General features: G+C 45.2%; 1 protein-coding gene across 2 annotated transcripts in view; it reads left to right on the forward strand.

Annotated features, from left to right (window-relative positions):
* The first annotated feature begins 1,718 nt into the window (after positions 1 to 1,718).
* Positions 1,719 to 24,487, forward strand: part of lrch3 (leucine-rich repeats and calponin homology (CH) domain containing 3) — a 33,979-nt gene continuing 11,210 nt past the window's right edge. The window contains exons 1-17 of one of the 2 annotated variants that reach the window (XM_076282491.1): positions 1,719 to 2,006; positions 9,624 to 9,768; positions 10,209 to 10,335; positions 11,337 to 11,442; positions 13,150 to 13,286; positions 13,667 to 13,773; positions 15,202 to 15,295; positions 16,177 to 16,306; positions 16,802 to 16,953; positions 17,313 to 17,389; positions 17,726 to 17,774; positions 18,152 to 18,271; positions 18,952 to 18,999; positions 19,837 to 19,890; positions 21,965 to 21,998; positions 22,607 to 22,720; positions 24,091 to 24,191. In XM_076282491.1, the coding sequence (XP_076138606.1) occupies positions 1,763 to 2,006; positions 9,624 to 9,768; positions 10,209 to 10,335; positions 11,337 to 11,442; positions 13,150 to 13,286; positions 13,667 to 13,773; positions 15,202 to 15,295; positions 16,177 to 16,306; positions 16,802 to 16,953; positions 17,313 to 17,389; positions 17,726 to 17,774; positions 18,152 to 18,271; positions 18,952 to 18,999; positions 19,837 to 19,890; positions 21,965 to 21,998; positions 22,607 to 22,720; positions 24,091 to 24,191 (1,839 nt within the window). In that variant the 5' untranslated portion in view covers positions 1,719 to 1,762. The remainder of the gene's footprint in view (positions 2,007 to 9,623; positions 9,769 to 10,208; positions 10,336 to 11,336; positions 11,443 to 13,149; positions 13,287 to 13,666; positions 13,774 to 15,201; positions 15,296 to 16,176; positions 16,307 to 16,801; positions 16,954 to 17,312; positions 17,390 to 17,725; positions 17,775 to 18,151; positions 18,272 to 18,951; positions 19,000 to 19,836; positions 19,891 to 21,964; positions 21,999 to 22,606; positions 22,721 to 24,090; positions 24,192 to 24,487) is intronic. The other variant, XM_076282492.1, reaches the window with a different exon arrangement.

Genomic DNA, 24,487 nt, shown 5'->3' on the forward strand with positions numbered 1-24,487 from the left:
TTCATGGCAGCCACCGGTGTTAGAAGTTTTAATTGGCAGTATACAGGCTGTACCTTCAAAATCCACTAACGTTAGATGATTTTTCTTTTATTATTGCAAGTATAGTTAGGACTTTGGTTAGGCAGCCTAACTTAAAACAAACCAATAGCCACAGGTTCGCGGGTCTTGTAGTTTTTAATTTTATCCATGACGACAGAAGCTACCAAACTGGTCACAGCCAACGGAGCTGCTTCCCTAAAAGGGAGGGGATGTAATGTAACCATCATGTCTCTGGTGTAACTGTAACTCTCCGACAGAGTTAGCACATCCCAGTAGCTTATGTCAAATAGACCAAAACAATTGCCTATACGTATGCACTTGGATACGAGTGCCATTAAAGCAGCTGATATAAAAATGCAGTTCTTTTAATTAACGTTTTGTTTAGATTGTCTTACACAGAGTTTATCTTTAAAATAAAGTATTTGTTTACCTCTCTGAAAGTCAGAACAGTGAGTTTATGGCCTTCCCCTGGCATATAATTTCTCCGCTTCTGGTGAGACTCCATCCTCTTTTCATAATGTCTACACCTACACCAATGAAAATATACACAATTAATGTCAGTATGGTTGCAGCCTAGACGTATCAATCAAGTCAATTTATTAGCAAATTTAAAAGCAACAGCATTGCACCAGAGTGCTTTAATAATAATGAAAGAATTAAAGTAATAATACAAATATATTAATAGGCTAAGTAAGAAAAATAACAAACTTAAAAACTCAAAGATAACAACAGATGGCCCTTGTAATAATATTAATGAACATAAAAAAAGTCTGCTTAAATCATGAACACGTATTTAACACTCTCTATAGTTGGTTAAAACCTAAACTTATGTTTATTTATTATTATTATTCTTATTATTATTCTTATTATTATATATTAGGCCTACACTATTCTAATATGGCCTATCTATAATATTTATTTATAGTCTTTTTTTCTATTTATTGTCTTGAAAGAGGCAATAATATTGGCTGCACAATGAGGAAAGCAATTTGAGACTCTTGTCAAAAAATCTTGTGCAAAATACATCACGTTAATTTCTTTCATGAGTGCACACAGCCTAGAAAATAAGAGCCCTACTGATGGTAGCCTAGCTGGTGTGGCAATGTAAAGAACTGGAAAAGCTAACTAATATTAAATGTTAATGTTACCTCATGAACAGTGAAATAAAAAAAATAAATTGAGGTCAAACATTAAACCTTTAAAAAAATGATTTATAACATAGGCTAGCCTCATGCTGATACTATTTTGCAAACAATAATTGCAAACAATGACAAACAATATTAATAATAATATTTAACTGAATATAAAATCTATGTAGCCCCATTTTTTATTTAATTGAGTCATGCCTTGAATTGTTTATAGTATCATTATTATTATAAGCCTATGTATTATTAGTCAGTAGCATGTTAACTGATATTCTCTGTGGATAAAAGCATCTGCTTTATAATTATGACCATAATTGAACAGGGATGAAACATTGGTTAGTAGTAGGTCTAGCAGTAGCTTCTTTGAGACACAGGTGTCAGATATAGACTAGGTTTCTGCATAACATGCTCACTCCTAGAAATTCTCAGCTACTGACCAGTGTCATGCTGAGCGTTGCGCACGCTCTATGCCCACAGTAGCCTCTCCCATTCCTGCTGCCCTTAGCTGCTGCGCTTGCGTACAGCCAAACCTAACGCCTGTCGTCGGACAGACAGATTCAGTGGGAGTTAGCTGTGTAATGGCGGCCTCGGTGTTGCTGTCTGCGGAGAACACCGTACCCACTTTTGCGGTCGGCAATCCCGGAGCGGCAGGGGCCTCCGGTAATGGAGTAGGGGCAGCTTGCCCCGCATCTTGGAACCGTTCGCTGGACCGGGCGTTAGACGAAGCAGCGGCTACTGGTTGCCTGAATCTCAGTGGCAGGAAACTGAAGGAGTTCCCGAGGAGCGCCGCCAACCACGACCTCACAGACACAACTCGGGCCGGTAGGTTGCTATCCTAGCTTATAGCTAGTCGGGAGCCTGGAAAAAGCTGGGAACTACGTTAAAGAACAAGAAATATAACATTCTTTGTTCATATCCTTATCAGCTCTTATTTACGAGCTTCACATAGTAAAATACTATTGAATGCTGGCCGCGCTTAGCTAACAGGCGAGGCTAGACGGATCGGGAAAGATTTGGCAGAACACTGACCAACGATATCCTAGCGTGCTAAAGACCACCAAGCTAGTTAGCCGTCTAGCTGGAAGTACTAACGTTAGCTGGTAAACACGGGGGTGTGGAAGTAAAGAAGTGACACATTCTTTGAATAAATTTGTAATATTACCTATATTTGGAAGCACGTTTAGACCGGTACATGAAAGGGAGACTAATGTTGCCTAATATTATAAAGTTACCGTTATACAACCCTAAACTTTGCGTACTTTGTTCAAATGACGTTTCTCTAGCGCATTTAAATTTAGCCTGCTAACATTAGCAAGCTAGTGTCCCATGTTTTTATCAATGTAGTCTGTCAAATCGTTTGTTTTGGGAGTGACGCCGCGTTAAGCTTAACGTTAATCTCGAGTATCCGTCACAATTGAAGGTTTGTCTTAATTTAAAACGTGTCAGCTATTCAATATTCACATAATGTCAGTGTTGCTAATTAAAATTAAAAGCCGAAATTACAGTTATGGATTTCATACAGAACTTTATAATGCTGTGTAACAGAAATGTGAAGTAATTTATTCTAACTGATGTGAAAAAAAACCTTCTCGTTGGAATGCAGGTGTGTACCATCACACGTGATTTCGCCATCAAAACAAAGCTGATAACAGACCTTGCGGTTTTTACGGTGTGTAGCTTGAGGCATTAGTGTTGGCCGGGCCCATTACTGTTACATCCACCAAATTAGGATGTATGTGAAGGCTCTGATGTAAGCTAACGGCTGAGGAGGATGTATTTAAACCTTTGTGTTATTCTAATGGTGGCATGAACAGGGATACTGTGTGTGTGTGTGTGTGTGCGCGCGTGTGCGTGTGTGTGCATGTTTTGCTCAGAATTTTCTTCTTCTTTTGGTCTCGTGTGTGTCAGGTAGCATTGAAGAGTGGGGTAGTACAGATGTTGAATGAAGGTGGAAAGCCTGACTTCTGTCGTGCATTCCTGTTGTGTGCTCCAGACTGTCATCTAGTGCCACTACACACACACACACACACACACACACACACACACACACACAGTATGTGTTTGCTCTTCCTGTTTGGCTGTCTCATTCCTTTGTAGGATATTTTGGGCACGTCAACTTTTTTCCCCCTCTCTCGCTCAGGCTCTCTCCAGCCTATTCCAGCAGTGATTTTTACTGAAGGCATATGGTCTCTCTTTCTCCAAATGAGAATTATAGCTTTGGTATAGTCTCAGTTTAAGGGTTCTGGCAAACTGGTCCCCAGTCAGGGCAGTCGCACTGCTCTTGTGTCCCCACCAGCATCCCGCTGAATGTGGGCCAGCATTGATCGTGTGAGAGCTTCGTTGACCCCTGTGGGGTCAGTAACACTGTCTCACATATGGGTGACAGACACAGGGGGTGTCTGGGCCCCTGAGTCGGAGGGAGAGGAGGAGGAGGAGGAGGAGGAGGAGGAGGGAGACAATGTGATGGTGAGTGGGGCTGAGAGATTCCGATTATGGAGTCTCTGTGGTTGCCTGGACCTCACTCACATGTCCGGTGACGTAACGGATTACAGAGTACTGTGAATCTGAAATTGAAACAGTTCAAGAGCAGAAAGGTGTCTGCAGAGGATTTAATTTGAACTAGCAAATTGTGCTCGGTGTCAGAAAATGAACTAAAGAGGACAGAGAGGTTGGGGGGGGGGGGGGGGGCAGTGGTGGGGAAGAGGGCGGGGGAGCAAGCATGATGTTCCTCCTCGCGCACAGGGACACCCTTGTGTTTTGATGTCTGCTGCGTGTCACATGAAGCAACTGATTAATCCCATCAATTCTGGGCCAAACAACAGAGGTAGAATAGCTGGGCGTGCAGCTGCGCACGGAAGGCAGAATTCCGTCAGGTCTGTAAGCACAAAGAAAAATAATAATACAGTTTCAAAAAATATAATATAAGAGTATCTAGCTACATGGTAATATTATGTGCTACCTTTGTAAGGATTTGGTGAGATCTTATTATGCATTTGCAATGCTTTGTCTTTTGTTGTTGTTTGCGCCAGAGCTTGTTTATTCATATTGTATGTTTTTTGTGTTTTGGGGAATGACTCTCACATCCACTCCTGGAATCTCTGCCATCCACTCCTGGAATCTCTGCCGCAGGGAACAGAAAAGCTTGGTGTGTGTATGGGTGTGTGTGTCTGTGCTTGTGTGTGTGCCTGTGTGTGATCAGACAGATAGAATGTTTGTATCTTTTGGAGAAGTGGGATAGGGTATCCTAGCCCAGTGTGTGTGAGTGTGGTGCTCTTGCCTTGGGGCGCCACACTGATCACTCTTGTCTGTGTGCACTGAGGAATTGGAGCGCATGCTTATTGGTGTGTGTGTGTGTGTGTGTGTGTGTGTGTGTGTGTGTGTGTGTGTGTGTGTGTGTGTGTGTGTGTGTGTGTGTGTGTGTGTGTGTGTGTGTGTGTGTGTGTGTGTGTGTGTGTGTGTGTGTGTGTGTGTGTGTGTGTGTGTGTGTGTGTGTGTGTGTGTGTGTGTGTGTGTGTGTGTGTTGAGGCCCGTGCAGTGTTCTCCCCTTGTTGCTCTGGGGCAGCTCCAGTGCTTGCTGCCAAAGCTGCTCACAAAAGAAAGCAAGGGACAGGAAGTAGGGAGGGCATCTCAGGCAGAAGAAAGGAGAGGCCTAGCTCGCTCTCGTGCGCACTCGCTCGCACTCGCTCGCTAGCTCCCACGAACTTGGCTCTGTAACTTCAACTCCCAGGCTGGAGCAGTGGCAGGCCAACTACTGGAGCTGTTTTCCCTGGGGTTTGATCAGCTGGGCAGAAACCTGCAAACTGCAGCTTTGTTTACCCACCAGCGGCCTGACGCCTGGGGCTGGCCCCGCTCTGTTTATCGCAGGGAGGAGCTCACCGGATAAATTACACAATTAACCGATTAGGGAGAACTAGTGGAGTCAAGAGATGACCAGAGAGGGAGGAGAGAGAGAAAGGGAGGAGAGAGAGAGGAGATATAAAGATGGAGAGGGAGAACGAGATGGAGAGAGACTCGACTCTTAACCTGTTTACAAGCAAGTAGAATGTCATGTTTTGAGCATATTCCTGTTTACATAGCAATAGACATTATTCCGAATAAGTCAACTACGCAGCCTACAAATAAGCATTCTGTGCGAATTGAGCATGCGCAGGCCTACAACACTCTTCCTTCTGGGAGCATATTCCGTTTCGGGTGTTTTCATGACCCAATATTCCGTTTAAAACAGGCATATGCTAGGGTGTGCAAACGGTTTATTAGTAAACTGAATATGGCCTTTTTCGGTTTATTTCAATCAGAATAAGGTGTTTACAAGACACGCATATTCGGTTTATTCCCAATAAACTGATTCGAGACCGTTTATTGGCTGCATGATAACGTGATGAGCAGGAGACACAGACAGAGACATAGAGAGGTGACGGACATTACCCGTGGCCCGGTGGATCTCTTGGCTTCCCCATGCTGGAGTATGTCCACCACAAACATGGCACTGGTGGCTTGACATGGTCACTGAATTGTTGTCCAGACGGCTCATGCTGCCCTGTTGAAATGATGCATATCAGCATCACAGCTTTTGCCCAATAAGTGCTGATTTATTCTCACTGAGGACGAATGAACATTTTGTCACCCTTACTTACTCAGGTCACTACAATACATGACAGAGTGACCTGTATTTCAGTAATAAAAAATAGGCTAATGCTAGCGTTGAGTTACAGAGAAATGCTGATGAACAGTGAGAAGAAGAAAGGTGCCGAAGATGAATAGATTTGTGATTTTTGTCCGCCTAAACGAATAGAAAACTGAACTGTGTGTGCAATGAATGAACACGGAGTAATGAGATGGCTGAACAGGAAGATCCCCCCCCAAAGCAAGACCCAAGTTAGAAAGCAGAACAAAGTATTCCTCTTCTCATGGGTGCCTCATCATCATGAAAGAAACAGGCCAGAATGCCACTGAGAGCAAGAGGACTGTGAGGGCTGGCGGTTAGGAGTGAGTGAGGCTCTGAGCACACAACTCTGTGTGAGGTTCCCTTAAATCGTGCCTGCGTTCCTTTCCGGATCTTTCTGTTCAGGACATGCTGGAGTTATTGTGTAAGTGCAGAGGGGATGATATAACGCCTTCAGGTCTCATTATGTCTTAACCACCACTGGAACAAGAAGGGGGGGTGGGGGGGGGGGGGGACAGCCATTTGTGCACTTGCCGCTGCTATCATTGGCTCTGTAATGAGGGAATGCAGAAGACGCATAGCCTCCCAAACCCCAGCCTTTTTCCTTTTGGTTTGGCTGTGTGTTGCCGTTAGTGCCCTGAATGCTACAGAACCTCCAGCGCAACAACACGGGAAAGAGACAACATGTTTTATTCCCCAAAGAAGTTTTCTTGTGAAATGTGTTTTGCATCAAGTCTACTAAAAAGGAGGATGTGGCTGTCTTCTGATGCCACCTGAACTGAAGTGTCATGGCAAATTAAGTCACTGTTATTTGGGATGTCATAGTCTAGGCAGGTCATATTCACTCAAGGGAGGCTAGCAGTTGTGACCTGCTAACAGTAAGTGAGTTGTAACACGAAAGAGGTTGTGGTTGTGGTATGTGGTTGGTTTTTAGGCAGGTACAGAAATCTAGGAGGCCTGTGCCCATTCACAACCATACTAAATTGTTAGCTCAGTAATGGAATAGACATGACTTACTGAAAAACATGACACGCTCAAACATGGAGTGATTGAGGATGACGCCATGCTCCATAAACACATAGACTCAGGCACGGACATGCACCAAGCGCGCTCGGCTCCTGCAGAAACAAATTACACTCACGTGTATACTCTCACACACACACTAGATTGCAGTCTCTGTTGGCCGATTATGTAAGTCAGTCCCAGAGATCTGATTATGGTGTAACTGATTCAATGTTTGTGTGTGTGTATCAGTTGTATGTTGATAGTGTGTGTGTGTGTGTGTGTGTGTGTGTGTGTCTGTTTGTGTGTGTGTGTGTGTGTGTGTGTGTGTGTGTGTGTGTGTGTGTGTGTGTGTGTGGACAGGGGGGGATCCCAGAGTAGGAAGCAGTCGTTGCTGAGCACAGAACTTCCTGTATCCCAAACCCGGATTCTGGACACAGCTGCACAGATAAATATAGACTGTTGCAAGCAGGGAAATGCATTAGTGGGCATAACACCTCGGAATTGTACAGTCATACCTCCAACAACAATAGATTGCCACATAAAGAAAGAGCAGGTACATGCATTCACAGGTGGCTTTGGCTCTTCATACAAGACCATGCTACAGCTAAGGAGAATTGGCCATCGGAAAATTGTGTGAAAAGTAAAGAATTGACCCAAGTGTATATTTTCCTAGAAAAATGCAACATTGCTCAAGAATACATAGTCAGTTCTCTGACCTCCTCCATCTTGGTACAGTTCAATGAGACCATTTGCCGGGTCAGTTGCGACACATAACACTCACGCACAGCTTCGAGGAAGCTCAGGCTGCTATCTCCTCAGTAATATCCTCCTTTATTTTTGTTTTGACTCTGGAGGCATGCTCACCCCGTGTCAGACTCCCACACTCTCCGCAGTGCTAAGTGCTCTTGGAACGGCCGCCTGGAGAATTGCTCCAAAGTGCATATAATTTGACTATTTTGGGAAGCAGAAGGAATTGGGCATTCGGAGCGCCGCGATTCCCGTGGCAGATAATGGAGAAGGAGCGCAGCGGCCCTGCTAAGATCAAAGCCCGGCGCTGAGGGTTTGGGAACGTTCCCTTCGGAGAGGAACGTAAATAAAGGCCAGCTCTTGTGTCGTTTCCCCCCCTGCCCCAGCGACACTACAATCGACCCCTTTGAGCGTTTTTCAGGCCCCGGTCGCTCCAAACCTCCACGGAGACGGGCAAACAGAACTCGGGGCTGACATTCACCGTCCTGACAGGCCCGTAGGAGCCCAGTACGGCGGGAGACCTTTTCCTTCTTCTTCCTGTCCCTTTCCGTCTTCCTCTTGTTCTTTTTAACGACACACTCAGCATGTGGCGCAATAAAGAATGATGGCACACTGCACACATGAAGTCAGGCACGGACATGCACCAAGCAAGCACGCTAGGCCGTGGTGTTGTATAAGCACACACACTCACAAACACACACTCTCTCTTCACACACACACACAAATACACACTCGCTAGCGTTGAGCGTTGTGGCCTGGGCCGAGGAGGCTGATTATTTAGCTATGCAGCGTTGTGCTATTATTAGGCGCGGCCCCACGCTGCCGCCTGTTCCTGTGATGAGCAGACAAAGCGCTACTCAGCCCCCTCAACGCTTTGATATGGCTCTGTGCGACAGAAAACCTGCGACTTTTATCTGCCTGTCAGGTTGGGCTCTATTTTCAGACATCATGGGGCTTGTGTGTGTGTGTGTGTGTGTGTGTGTGTGTGTGTGGGAGAGACTGGGGGGGGGGGGGGGGGTTAGTAGTTGTGTTTATGTGTCTATGTATTTAGCTAAAGGCCGTTTTTTTATTGCAGCCCATAGGTATAAGGGTAAAAAATGGCGTCATTAAAAGTGTAAACTACAAAGACTTAGCATGGCCTCAACGCCACTGCAGGGCTGTGAACTTCTCTTACCCTCTGTGTCATTCAACAGGCCCTTTGGAAAGCCATGGGAAGCTTTATCAGAGATCCCTGGGTGTACAATTCTTTCTTTCACTTACTCCCTTTCTGTCTCTCGCTCACCCTTCATCTCTCTCTCTTTCTCTCTCCTCTCCCACACGCTCTCTCTCCCTTTCTCTCTCTCTCTCTCTCTCTCTCTCTCTGTATGAATGTGGTCTGAGTCTGGGGCAAGGGCTGGGCTGATACTAATCTGCATGTTGTCTGCAGGGGCCTGGTGGACAAGGCAGACGGCCGGTAGGGCAATGTGGCCCTCTGCTTGTGCGCCTGTGTTCCTGTCTGGGTACATGTGGAGCATGTGTGGGGCATCTGTGGGCTCAGCTGTGGAGATGAGAGAGGAGGAGATGGACAGACAAGAAAAAAATGAAGGAGGAATTGGGGGGTGGGGAGGAGAAATATGGGAATAACTGAAAAAGAAGGAAAGAAGTCAGGGAAATGGGGGGGGGGGGGAGGTGAGAGAAAGTGTGGAAGAAAGATAGAAAGAAAGAGAGGATTCAGCTGGGTTGTGAGGAGTGGAGCGCGTCGCCACGGCAACTCTCTGGGCTCAGGATCAGAGGCGGCGAGGCCAGCAGCTCGGTCTTCAGGCCTCACGGCTCAGGAATGGTACACACTTGTTTGGGGTTGTTTTTCAGCTAATTTTAGCACTCATTTGTTTTCTCTCTTTCCACTTGTTTTTTTGTTTCCTCCTCCTTCTCTTTGTCTCCTTTCTGTTTTTCACCTCCTCCTGTCTCTTTCCCCGGTTTTCTTTCTTTCTCTCTTTCTATCTCTCTCACGTTTTCTCTCTCTGCCTTTTCTTCTCTCTCTCCAGATCTGTCTCGGAATAGGCTGCCTGAGTTGCCAGTGGAGGTGTGCATGTTTGTGTCCCTGGAGAATCTGAACCTGTATCAGAACTGCCTACGCTCTCTGCCTGACAGCCTAGTCAACCTGCAGGCCCTCACCTACCTAAACATCAGGTAATCTACAGTACACTGTGGCTGTGACAAATACACACAAAAGGCTATACATGTAACATGTATTTCACAGATACATTTTTATAAGATATGTTTAATAATATGTTTAATTAAATTGACGTGATCGATATCTACAGTTCACAGGACATATAAATTCCTGTTTGTGTGTGTGTGTGTTTTCTCACCCATGTGCTGCACCATCTGAACCTATTTATCAGTTCTAGTTCCTCTTTCGAGAATTGTGCAGCTAAACGGATCCACATGGTTGGCCCACTTAGGGAGGATGGAAGTTTCCCTTCCACCCGGAAAAATACACCTACACACCAACACCTACTAATATTTATTCTCTCTCTCTCTCTCTCTCTCTCTCTCTGTCCCTCCCCACTCTTATCTGTCTATCTATCTTTCCTCTCCTCCTCTCTCTCTTTTTTTCTCCCGTCTAGTCGGAACCAGTTGTCCACGTTACCCGCTCCAGTGTGCAGCCTGCCGTTGAAGGTCCTGATCGCCTGCAACAACAAGCTGGTGTCCCTGCCCGAGGAACTGGGCCAACTCCGACAGCTCACTGAACTGGTGGGCATCCGGCACCCACAGTCACATGACACACTTACACACTGCTCCAAAAAAAAATTAAGCTAACACTTCAGTCACTCATTGGATCGGTAGCCATTGATCAGACGTTTGTTTGGTTTTAAGCACAGGTGAAATTGTGTTGAGGTGATTGTTTGTTTTTTGCAAGGAGTGTCAGAGCTTTTATGAATGTTGTTTGAGAATGGAGAAAAGGGTAGACGGTTTCAAAAAAATTATTATAGCAATTTTGAAAAAATGTATGTGTCCCCGTTTTTTAGCAGTGTAAATGATTATTGTCATTAAAGGAGAAATCCGGCAATTTTTCAAATAGATCTCCATTTCTCGAGATCACTGAGTACTGTCAGAAAACAGTTGGTTTACCTAGCTTGAGTTGCTGGAGCCAACATTTAGAGCTTCCAGTCAACTACAGTGCTACACTCTGGGGGCATGATCATGAGCCCCCATGTTCATGCCCCCAGAGTGTAGCACTGTAGCTGCCAGGCTAGTATTTCTCCTTTAAACCTGGTTACAGAGTTATGTTGACAGACCTATTTCGCATACTTGATATAAGCCCTTATTATTATTTTTTTATGAAGATTCATGTCTGTACATGCATGGAGCATGCCAGACTACACTGAATGATGGACATAGACATTGTTAGTTAGCTGGTTTTACGAGCATAGATAAGTCTAGTACTTGACTAAAAAAGGGCTTCAATGAAGGTGTCCATTAGGGAAAAAAAAAACGTTTGGTCAAGGACTTGACTTCATCCATTTATGGGAAAGTGGCCACTTTATATATACATATATACTGAATATAAGCGTCTGCTAAATTATATACCATAAAGAGTTGGGAAGGACACTATATATATGTGTATATATATGTTGTCCTTTCCAGCTCTTTGAGAATCAGGTGTATTAAGTTGGTTGATGCAGAATGCCTGTCCAGTTTCAGTGTATGTTCTCCGTTTGTCTGACACTTTTATGTGTTTTCGCTGGGAGCAGGACGTGAGCTGCAATGAGATCCAGACTCTGCCTTCCCAAGTGGGACAGCTGGAGGCTCTGCGGGACCTTAACATCCGCAGAAACCACCTGGCACGCCTGCCCCCAGGTACAGCACAGAGAGTGTGTGTGTGTGTGTGTGTGTGTGTGTGTGTGTGTGTGTGTGTGTGTGTGTGTGTGTGTATGAGAGTGTGTTGACATCTGGTGACAGTTGCACCTTGTTGCACTGAGCATGGTTTTGTTGCTTGAGCTGTGTTTGAAAAGACTCTGATGTTCTACAAGTTGTAATGTTTTGGTGATTTGTGTTATGGGTTGTTGTGTTGATGCTGATAACACTGAAGTAAGGCCATGTGTTTACTACTGTGCTGTGTGCATTTGTGTTGATGCTGATAACCATGTGTTTACTACTGTGCTGTGTGCGGTTTAGTGTTATGCATTTGCCCTGTAATTTTACATGTTCACTGTTTTGTTAATGTTGTGGTAATGGTACCTAGGAGAGGGGCTGGAAATCAGTGCAGTTAAGTATTGAGATAGTTGAGAGTTATTGAATCGCATTAGATGCCAATCAGTCTATTGGTTTAATTAGTAGTGTTTTAAATATGCTTTGAATTTAGTGCTTTATGGTCAGTAGTGTAACAAAATCAGTTGCATCCATACTGAGTCTGCTGAATGGTCATGACGAGTCCCTAATTCTTTGTTTGTTGTTTTTATTTATTTATTTATTTTTTGTTAAGCAAAATTCTAGTCACAAATTCATACAATATTAAAGAATTATTGTATTTTGGGATTTAAATCTTTAAATCTTTTTTGTGAAATTAAAACGAATCCTTGATGATTCCCACTAATGTAACTTTATCATTCCGCAACTTTATGCAGTGCTTAATTCCGATTGGTCTTTTTTGTGTTTTCTTAAGCTTCACCTGAACATTAAAGCCTGAACATTCTCTCCAAAATGCAACCTAGGGTCTTTTTGTGAATGTACCCGAGTCAAACTTTCGTTTAAAAGCATAATTACGTTGGAAGCGCCACTTTTAAGATTGATCGTATTGTCGTTTTCGGGTCAAATGGCCTTTTGAATGGGATTGCTAGGGGCACTACTACTAACAACGCACTTGGTTTTTCTGCTTGCCGCCATCTTGCCAGTCAAGAAGTGAGTTGTACAAAATCTTTTTTGTACAAAATGCACAATGTTCTCAATGCTTGAGTTAATGTGTAGAGACCTGGTGATACTTCGGTCAAAGTTTCATGTTGTGTCAAGCCTTCTTAGTGTTTTAAAAATAGCTATTTTGACGCGATCATGCATCAAAATAGTAGTGCCCGTAGCACTCCCATTCAAAAGGCCATTTGACCCGAAAAACAACAATACGGTCAAGCTTAAAAGTGGCGATTCGGACGTAATTATGCTTTTAAACGAATGTTTGACTCGGGTACATTCACAAAAAGAGCCTAGGATGCATTTTGGCGAGAGTTACGCTTTAACCCCTGCCATAGGCAACCACTCTTTGTTACATCATTAGCTGTGAAGTTCTGATGGGCTACACAGAAGCTTGTTAGCTAGTTATTAAACTGTAGTAATATGATTTAGCATTGATATTAATTGATTTTGAACATGAAGCTCTGTAAAAGTTGGGACAATGTACAACCACTAAGCCATTATTGCACTATGAATCCTGTCATGGCAACACAAGACAGAGTCAGAATGTACTCAGCAGTAATGACGACCTGGTTGTATATTCCTTCCCATAAATCTCTGTTGCGGTTTTGTGGCCTGTGGTTGTGATGTTCTGTTGACTGTGTTATGTTCTGTGCTGCTCAGAGCTGGCAGAGCTGCCTCTGGTGCGTTTGGATTTCTCCTGTAACAAGGTGACGTCCATCCCCGTCTGCTACCGCAACCTCCGACACTTACAGAGCATTGTGTTAGACAACAACCCCCTACAGAGCCCCCCTGCACAGGTAACACACACACACACACACACACGCTCAGTTTGTACACAAATACACAGATACTTGCTCTATCACACACAGACACACTCACACGCAAAAACACAAAGCTTTGCTGAGTCTTAAGGTGTTGTCTGCTTGATTTACAATTGAAGTCGTTATTAACGTTATTAAAAACCCATTTAGCTGTACCTGAAAACTACAGTAATTGACAAACCCACATCCTTAAACAGGACAAATTGCTTTTGATAATTGTTTGCAAACACACACACTCACAATGACACACACAGTCCAGCCTCCAGTGGAAAAGATGATCTGAAGGGAGCCATTGGTGTGGTTGAGTTGTGTCGGGACATGTTAGTCATGCGTTCTGTTCTCCTATCTCCTGACAGATCTGTATAAAGGGGAAGATCCACATATTTAAATATCTGAACATGGAGGCGTGCAAGACAGCACCTGACCTCCCAGACTACGACAGGAGACCACTATTCGGGAACTGGTAAGGGACGGACACACACACACACACACACACACACACACACACACACACACACACACACCATAGTAGACTATATGTATAACCTGCTTCGGGTGGGCTTATCTGAGATCTTTTGGCCATGAGTCATACAGACAGGTTAAGTGAGTTTATGCACACATTTAACACACTGAAACAGCCACTCTTCCTCACTCTTAAACACACTGCATTTAACACACTGAAACATTCACTCTCTCACTCACTCTTAAACACACTGCATTTAACACACTGAAACATTCACTCTCACCCTCACTCTTACACACACAGACAGTTAAACAGTCTCAAACAGTGTGTGCTCTGTCACTTGCTCCATTCTGCCTCCTGCCTGTGTAAAGAGACACTCTGTCTGTGTTTAATCGAGTACACACACACACACACACACACACACACACACACACACACAGGCATGTCGAATGCCAGCAGCAACGCTGAAGGGGCAGCCCTGGAAACAGCTGTTTACTGAGAGACAGCTATAGAACACCAGAGGAGGGGGCACTATGTTTCCCCTATCTGTCTCTCTGTCTCTCTCTCTCACTCACACACACACATGCTCACTCTCTCTTTCTTGCTCATTTTCTAAATTGCTTTCCTGCAACCCTTTTCTTTTTTCTTCTTTTAGAGCATTGTCTCCCTCATTGCCATCATCTCCTTCTGTCATCTCTTTTTCTAACCTTTCTTCTCCCTTCTTACTTTTCTACCTCAGATAGACAGACAGATGCACCCACGCACACACACACACACACACACACACACACACACACACACACACTTACACTCAGACAGTGCCATCACTTGTACTGTGTCACTGTGTTGTCAGTTTGTGTCCAAAGGAAGTGCCCAGAGGAGGCTGTGCGGATGTGGGTCAGCAGTAAAGGAAGCGCTGGACACAGCTAGCAGGAGAGGGAGGGAGACATGCAAGCCTGGGGTGTGGGAGTAGGGAGTAGGGAAAAGATCACAGGTCAGGGCAAGTTGCCAGAGGCTCTGGCTGGACATCCATCAGCAGCACCTTATGTCAGATATGTTCTTGTGCATCACACATGTGCATATGCTGAGCCTACACCCTCCAGAGGTCTACTGCATGCCCAGAACACCTGAATACTACACACACACACACACACACACACACACTGTGTATTCACTCTCTCACTCATTTTCAGGCCTCCTTGTTAGTTTTAGTGAGCAAGTGAGTAGTAGAATAACAATTTTCTTAGCGGCTACTCTGAATATAGTATAGTACTCTAAAATTATTTATTTTTAAACAAGTGGCTCTGGGACCAGTTGGACCTGGAGAAAGAATTATCGGCACGTTATTGCATCATGACTTAACAACCGGATACTGCAGACAGATGTGTTTGTGTCTGATGTGTGTGTGTGGTGATGGTTTGTCTGCAGTGTGGAGGAACTGTATCCCGGCCGGCCTTATGGAGCACTGGATTCTGGCTTCAACAGCGTGGACAGCGGAGACAAGAGATGGTCAGGCAATGAGGTAATACACACACACACACACACACACACACACACACACACACACACACACACACACACACACACATACACAACCAGCAGTTGTGCTCTGTTCCATGAAATTGTCGATCATAAGTTCTGTCGTTTATTAACTTCTAGCTAGCAAACAAATATTGTCCCTGGCATTTTAGGCATAACTTTGTCAGGCTGAGACTACTAGTATCTGCCCATGGAAAAAAGGATTTTGAGAGTTCAGTCAAACCTTGATCTGATTGGGTCTATTAGATCATATGAACACACAGTTACATACACACCCACACACACACACACACACACACACACACACACAGAACCAGCAGTTGAGCTCGGTTCCATAAAATTGTCAATCATAAATTCTGTTGTTTATTAACTTCTAGCTAGCAAACAAATATTGTCCCTGGCATTTTAGGCATAACTTTGTCAGACTGAGACTACTGATATCTGCCCATGGAGAAAAGGATTTTGAGCGTTCAGTCAAACCTTGATCTGATTAGGTCTATTAGATCATATGAAAACACACACACACACACACGCACACACACACACACACACACACACACACTCACAATAACACAGCTGTTCCCAGAGGGCAGACAGCCACGTGCAACCCCTGAGCTTAAGTGACGTATTTCACACATGTTGACCTCTGGGAGCTCATCGCCCTTCCTGTCTCTGTGCTCTTCTTTTGTCTTCTCATCCCTCGCTCTCTCTCTTTAATGCTTCCCCTCCCGTGTCCCCCTTTCCTCCATGGCTTTTTCCTGTCTACACTCGTCCCACCCTATCCCTCCATCCATCCCCCCATTCCTCCCTCTCTCTCTCTCCCTCTCCCTCTCTCTCCCTCTCTCTCCCTCTGTCCCCCTGCAGCCGACGGACGAGCTGTCGGACCTGCCTCTGAGAGTGGCGGAGATCACCAAAGAGCAGAGGCAACGGAGGGAGAGGGAGAGGGAGCGCAGCGACGAAAGCAAACACAGCTCGGTCGTCGCCAACGGCACATGTGAGATACTTCCTCTTTTTGTGTGTGTGTGTGTGTGTGTGTGTGTGTGTGTGTCTGTCTGTGTGTATGTCCTGTGTGTGTTTGTGTGTATCTTTGCATGTTTATTCATGAGTGTCTGTTTGCATGTTTGTTAGTGTGCGTTAATCAGTGTCTGTGTGTGAGTGTACGCGAGAAGGACACCACAGACTTGTTCCAAAATGTGCTGTTTAAATGATAACATAGTTTTAGAATAGCAGTGCTTTCAACAGTCAACATTTCAACACTAAAATGATGGTTATTTTCTTATTCCACAGTGGACATGAACAGTGTGATTGTGGTCTTTTTGTGGTTTTCTTTCTTTTTGTCCATCCCAAACCCTGTGTGTGTGTCTGCGTGTATGTGTGATTGTGTGTGCCTGCGTGCGTGTTAGTGTAAGTAGTTGTTGTATGTGAGCCGCTTGGGATAAAAGTGTCAGCTAATTGTAAACGTGTGTGTCTGCCTGTCTCTCTTTGTCAGTGGAGTCGGAGATTGAGCAGATCGATTTCATCGACAGCTGTACAGGTGAGGAGGAAGAGGAGGAGGGCCGCAGCAGCAGGAGCCGGACGTCAGACGCCGTCAGCCTCAGCTCCCAGTTCATGGCCTACATAGAGCGGCGGATCACCAGAGAGGTGTGTGTGTGTCTGTGTCTGTGTCTGTGTCTGTGTCTGTGTCTGTGTCTGTGTGTATGTTAGGGAAGGGTCACAATTTTTGAATATCCAATAGTTTATTTAATTATAGCATATTGAATAGCTAATGCGATAATAGTTTTGTCTCCAAAAATAAAGATATAAATAAATGAAATTTCCCAATGTGGGGGGCAGGGCAACTTTCGATTTATAGTCGACTAATTCTCAGTGATTATCAAATAGTATTTTTGCCTGAAATGCACATCCCTAGTGCATGTGTCTATGTGAATGTAAGTATGTCACTGTGTGTACATATATTGTATGTCTACGATACTAAACCTACACTACAACACACATTGTAGGGTTCTCCTGTGAAGTCCGGTTCTTCAAGAGACACGAGGACAGATGACCCGAGGCGACACGGTTCCCTCCAAAACAGGTGCAGACACGACATCTCTCCCACTGCGTCAGTTTGCCCTCAGAGGAAACACAACCATACACACACACACACACACACACACACACACACACTACTTCCCACATGCACCCACATGTCCCTAGTAGTCCTATTATTATGCTCAGATGCTATTCATATTGAATTTATTTTGACCCTGTTATTTTTTACTAAAGGAGGTAAATAAACATAAAATAAAGGAAATTAACCTATAACTGCTAAACTACTACTAACTACTAAATAATACACAAGGCTGTAGTTAATTAACAAATGATAGGGTGTTTAGATGTTTGTGTCACTTTTCTGTGTTTTTCCCTGTAGAAGTGTTCCAGATGGAGCAAGTCCCACATCCTCTACAGCACAGGGCCAGGTAAGAGCTACTGCAGTTTCGTGTGTGTGTGTGTGTGTGTGTGTGTGTGTGTGTGTGCGTGTGCGTGTGCGTGTGCGTGTGCGTGTGCGTGTGCGTGTGCGTGTGCGTGTGCGTGTGCGTGTGCGTGCGTGCTTGAATGTGTAGGTCTCTATGTGAGTCTGTTTATGGGTGTGGACACGTGTTTATCTGTCTATTTTTGTGTTTTTCTATCTGTGTGTGGTCTTCGTATCGGTTGTGAAAATCTTTCCTAGTCTTTGAGTGCTCTAGTGTCTGTTCCTCTGCAAACTCTGATTCATCCGTCTCTTTCTCTGTCTCCCTCTCTCTCTCTTTCTCTCTCTCTACACCTCTCTCTCTTTCTCCTCATGTCCATCTCACAGAGGTCAGGGGTCGGTGTGGAACGCGTGCGGCGGGAGGCCCAGCTGGCAGCACTGCGGTACGAAGAGGAGCGGCACAAAACGCGCTCCGTCCAGAGGGACGCCGTCATGAGCTACGTCAAGGTACACACATACACACACACACACACACACATACACACACACACACGAACGCTACACGGCCATTACATAACACATTATTGTACTCTTCATTCCAAAGAGATTCCAATAACTGATGTCAATGTGCATATGTACACACACACACACACACACACACACACACACGCAGAATAAGAAATTGAGCTTCATCGCTGAACTTACGCACATGTTCACATCTGTACATACTTTCTCCCTCACACAGTCTCACAATATCATACCTCACCTAATACTGTAGACCTCAGATTACCTTTGACACATCAGACAGACTTCTCAGAAAAGCTCAGGGGGACTTCAGTGTGACCTTTGGCTAAACAGCCACAAGCTCAGTGTGTGGATTCACACCAATGGGCCCCCACAGACAGAAAATATGATTCACTTCTTGTCACACACATGCTCAGATTCGGACGTGCTTAATTGCAAGATTATATTACAAGAATGTCTAAAGTCATAAACACGCTGTCACGCATGCACACAGTAAACCTGAGACACTGGTCAATGAAACCAGGTAGTCATGACCAAGCCATGAGTCTGACCATTATTTGAGTCTGACCATTATTTGACACTCTTTGTGTGTGTGTGTGTGTGTGTGTGTGTGTCTCTGTGTGTGTGTGTGCGTGTGCGTGTGCGTTTGCGTGCGTTTACAGCACAAAGCCACCCAGAGCCCTACTAAGCTGAGCCCTACAGACGGCGAGGTGAGTGTGTATCTCTGTCCTCCTGAAGTCCCTGCAACAGATGGCACGCATAGCAACAGTAGTAACCAGCGGTGCCCAGTTATTAAAACCCTCCAATAGGCCATGTCTGGAATCACTGCGGCAGTATTTCCAGGGCTATTCCCCTTCTGTTGCTTTTGTCTTGTTCTTGACAGTAGGGTGGTATTTCTTTCTGTGTGCTCTTGGCTCTCGTTGTCCCATTGAAACTCTGCTTTTTACTGTTTCTCTTCTTTACTTGAGTGTTCTCCCCTCCCTCTTTCGTTCTATTCCTCTTTTTCACCATTCTGTCCATCCTCTACCATCATGCTTAAAGCCGGACCATATGTTGTAGCTGCCTTTCTGTACCCCTCGCATGTGTGTGGGTGTATGTGTGTGTGTGAAAATGTGTTTGTGTACATCCGCTTGTGCACATGTCTGTCCATACCTGTGTGTCCAAGTGTGTGTGTGTCTGCATTGTGAGTGTGTGAGTCCATGATTGTTCCCATGCATATCCGTGTGTGTGTGTGTGTGTGTGTGTGTGTGTGTGTGTGTGTGTGTGTGTGTGTGTGTGCGCACACATGCGTGTCCATATGTATGTGTGTGTGTGTGTGTGTGTGTGTGTGCGTGCGTGCGTGCGTGCACATGCGTGTCCATATATGTGTGTGCGTGCGTGCGTGCGTGCGTGCGTGCGTGCGTGTGTGTGTGTGTGTGTGTGTGCGCACACATGCGTGTCCGTATGTATGTGTGTGTGTGTGTGTGTGCATGCGTGTCTTGGGGTGTGTGTGTGTCCGTGTGTATGTGTGTGTCCGTCCTCACTCCCTCTCTCCCCGTCCCTCCCAGACTGTGTACCCCTCCAGACGCTCTACCCACACGGATGACTCCGCCCTTTTCATGGTAAGAGTCTGACTGCACAGTGTGGCCCCTTCTCCCTGCTTACCCCGCCCCCTCCCCCATTCACACCCAATCACATCATCTCCCGCAAACTTTCCCCCAAACTTCCTCCTCGTAATCCCTTGTTATGATTGGTGGATGTAACAAGTACACACGATTCCATCACCAATCGTAGCAAACACCCAGTCATTAAGTCACAAAGTTAATCTTGATTTGCCTTGTCTGTACCTTGTCTGCCTCTTTGATAGTTTTAATGTTTTTCTTTGTGGAAGTAATATTGCATCTCTATTATCTATATCTGTCTATTATCTTAAGTAATGAGATAGTAATGCTTATATTGACTAGAATGATGAGCAGTGTGTAAGACAGTGATGGCGAGTGTCTACTAGGCAGGCGTTGTGCCTGTGGGGTTGTACTGTACTGTACTGTGTTGGGTTGCTGGGGTGTGTTCCTCCTCTGTGTCCCTACTGCCTGTCCTCAGCTGTGACTGGACTAACACGAGCTCCCTCTCCCTGCTGTGCAGTAACCTACCTGCCTACCCCGGCTCAAAGCTTCTGCTCTCTTCTGCTGTCCCCTCTCTCTTCCTCTCTTTCTCTCTTCCTCTCTCTCTCTCTTCCTCTCTCTCTCTGGCATTCCCTTCTGCTGTCCCCTCTTTCGCTCTCTCTCTCTCGCTCTATCTTTCTTTCTTTCTTTCTATGTCTCACTCTTTCACTCTGGCAATCTCTTCTGTCTGACACCTCTCTCTATCTCTCCCACCATTCCTGTCTCTTTCTTTCTCTCTCTATCTGTCTCTCTCTCTATGGTTCTCCCTTCTGACACCTCTCTCTCTTTCACTATTTCTGTCCCACTATTCCTCTCTCTCTCTCTCTCTTTCTTTCTTTCTCTCTCACTCTGTCTCTCTCTCTCTCTCGGCCTGGCCGCCTTTGCCAGAGCGAGTACCAGCCTCTCAGGGTGTTTGAGATAGACACTGACACCAACACTATAAAGAGGAGGCCAGGCACTCACAAGCAGGTGAAACAATCACACATACTTAAAACGTTTATACGCGCACACACACACACACACTCACACTCACACACACACACTCACACTCACACACACACACACACACACACACACACACACACACACACACACACACACACACACAAACACGCACACATACACACACAACCTCTACCCACTTCCTCTCACACACTCCCTCTCTCACCACATATACTGAAATAATGGTTACCAATCGTAATGTTTTTTGGCTCAAAACCAGTATATTCACATATATAGTCCACACAAACACAAACACACACACACACACACACAGTGTTGTATTGTGGCCTATATCTGTGCTGCATGCTGTGTGTGTGTTTACTTCAATATATCAACAGAAGTACTTGCACTGTGCTTGCAGTAATGGCTAACATTTAATATCTTTCTCCTTCTTTTCATGATCTTTCTTCCCCGTTTCATTCTTTCATTATTATTCCTTTTGTTTCGTCCTTATCTTCCTTCTTTCAATTTTCTCTATGTCTTTATCATTTCGGTTTTAATCCCTGCTAATTTCATGTTTTATTGTTATGTAAATCTGTTTTTTCTATGTTCTTTTGTCTGTCTTTACATTTTCATCCTTTTTTTTTTATATTCTTCTTCCTTTAAATGGTCATTTTTCTTCCTTTATTTTCCTTCCTACATCGTTTCCTCCTCTTTGTCTTTTTGGCCCTGCGCTGCGCTTGTAGTCTCTGCCTGGGATGTCCATGGATGGGTGTGTCTCTCATGGCTCAGACACCGCCCCCTCCTGTCCACTGCAGGTACTGCTGCCAAGCAGGGTAGCTCAAGCTCTCACTGCTGAGAACCTATAATGGCTGCATAGGGACTTGGTCTGATTTGAGATTCAGTAGCGATGTAGCATTTAGGAATGTCAAGAGGATACACAGCTGGTAAAATGCTTAACCTTTGAAATGGCAGATTAGGTTATGCTCTAAAGATCTACAGGTTCACCATACGTTCACCATACGTTTACCATACGTTCTAAATGATCTGCCTTTTTCTGTCCCATCTTGCCCCTTTTCTGGACTGTGCACAGCAAGGGGAAGACCGCTCACCTTTGGCACCCACAGGTAAGTGTCTGAGCCACTGGCTTGTGAGCATAGCTAGCATAGCACTTGCTACAGTCACCTTTTGCAGTGTCCTTTGCAGTTTGTTTTGGTCCCATTGTCCATTTGATGGAGTCTGCCGTTGTTTTGGCTCTCTGAGTATTATGTCTGTCTTGCATTATAAGCCTGTCCCATGCGGGTTCTTAGGGCTGAGCTACACCAGGCGCGTAACTGAAGCATCCGTTAGCGTTGCGTCTGCTGCAACAATTAGCTTCCATTATAATCAATGGAAGTAGCTACACCAGACGTGACAGTGGGGCGTACGTTCGAAAAAAATACATCTAAAATGGATTTTACGCGTCGCGAACGGAACGCTTCAGTTACGCGCCTGGTGTAGCTCATACCTTAGTGCTGAGCATTATAAGCCTGTCCCATGCGGGTTCTTAGTGCTGAGCATTTCCCCACCCACGATCTCCCAAAACACGCACTGGCACTCACTCACACACCTCCACACAATATCCATTCACCTGCTAGTGCCTTCTCCATTCACTGTCCACTGCTCACCAAATTCACCACCTCCCCACACCCTTTTCCTTCTCCGATTGGCCCACACGCCCATCTCTCGCCTGCAGCCCTCCAATCACCCTCTTTCCCCGGTCCCACTGCACCGCCCTCCTGCCGCGGCCCCACCCCGAGACCCGACAGCTTCCTGTACCGCCTCAGCCAGAGAGAGGAGAAGAAGAGAGGTGGGTGGTGATGACTGTGGTGGATGCGGAGGGGTCGCGACTCTTAGGGGGACCCTCTGTTATGCTGTTAGACGCTCTGCTGACGACCACGTCGTCCACTCGCTTGTGTTTGTCACCTCTTAGCAGTGGTGCTGCCCTCTGCAAGGCCTTGGCCGCTTCTGTCACATTGACCTCACTGCATTCTGCTTCGCTTGCCATTGGTGTGGCTTGTGTGTGGGGGTGCTGATCTGTGTGTGTGTGTGTGTGTGTGTGTGTGTGTGTGTGTGTGTGTGTGTGTTGACCCTTTTCCATTCACCAGGATTAATCAGCAGGGCTGTTAATTAACACCAATAGACTTCCAGCTGTCACAGGAGATTAATGTTCTAACCCATTTTATGTGTGTGCATATGAATAACCATGGAAGTGTGTGTCTTTGAAAGAGGGAGTCTGTCCTTTTTTTGTGTGGAACTGGGAAATTACATCAGAGGCGTTATTGAAGCGTTTTTCGGTGGCCCGTCTGCCTTGAGTGCGTTTTACGCTTTACTTCTATTTACAGTGTGTATGTGAAGCGAACACATAGAAATACACATTTTTGTGTCTTGTTAGAGACGGAGGCAGTGAAAATTGATTAATTTACGTTTCACTCTTGCTTACATCTCACTTGTGGTGTAAATTCCCAGTAAGGGTACTTTTGTTTTGTTCTGTGTGTGTGTGCGTGTGTGTATTCAGGTTTTTTTTCCCTGCTCGAGGAAAATGAAATGTTGGCCTGCCCAAGCAGAAAAAAGGTGTTGTCGCTTTTGGTGTAATTCAATTAGATGTCCTCATCCTGCACTTTTGTTACAATTGGACGGGCCTGCTGCTAAAAGCGCACTTGTACAGCTGTCAGTCCACCCTAAATGCAACTCTTTTCACCCATCCCTGTGTGGATGAGGCAGTGGCCAATACTAGCAGAAAAGGCCACTAAAACTGTTAGAGGGAAAGTTACTGTGCGGTCAGCAGGAGTACAGCTGACCGTCACCTGCACACCTGATCAGTTTCTATAAGTAATGTGTGAAAAGGGAGCAGAACACCAGACACATCCAACTTGTTTTCCTAAATCAATTTAAGCCTGTTATCTTTCAGTGCCATCAAAAGGAGGGTTTGTGAAATTGACAGACAAGCAAATAAATGTTTGATAAGCAGGAAGGCTGCTGGCTTTCAAAGGCCTTTGTTTATGTTCTGGAAGTTGCACTCACTTGTGCATTTCCTACCAATATCTCGGGGAAAAAAACCTGTGTGTGTGTGTGTATGTATGTGCATGAGTTAGAAATTGTGTGACGAGGCACCTTGAGGGTTACATATGTTTGAGAAATGGTCTCTCTCTCTCTCTCTCTCCCTCCCTCTCTCTCTAGGTGACTCCACAGTGCCTCGGTCAGAGCCTGAGGAAGCCACACCCACCCCAACCCAGGTGCTTGTGGGAGAAGAGGCGGAGCTTGTGGATCAACTGAGAAAGGTACAGACGGGTGATCGTAGTGATACCTTCTCATCAATTCATTTCTTACAACAGACCACAGCACAGTTGTTGCAGATTTGGACTTGATTTGTAGTTGCCAACAAAATTGGTCAAATTTAATATTTAAATTACCTACGCTAAGTTCCATTCAGCTAATTTAATGATAAATTGTGTGTGTGCGTGCGTGCGTGCGTGTGCGTGTGAGGCGTGCATGTGCGTCATTCCTGCTGCATTGTCTTGACATTGACTAGTGTGCAGCAGCATCGTGCTCATTGTTGCGAAACGTCCTGACAGTA

The sequence above is a fragment of the Alosa pseudoharengus genome, unplaced genomic scaffold, assembly GCF_046254945.1.
Source record: "Alosa pseudoharengus isolate Yale_2024_CS ecotype anadromous, Long Island Sound unplaced genomic scaffold, YU_APseudo_1.1 YU_APseudo_1.1_scf_13, whole genome shotgun sequence".
Classification (NCBI taxonomy): domain Eukaryota; kingdom Metazoa; phylum Chordata; class Actinopteri; order Clupeiformes; family Clupeidae; genus Alosa; species Alosa pseudoharengus.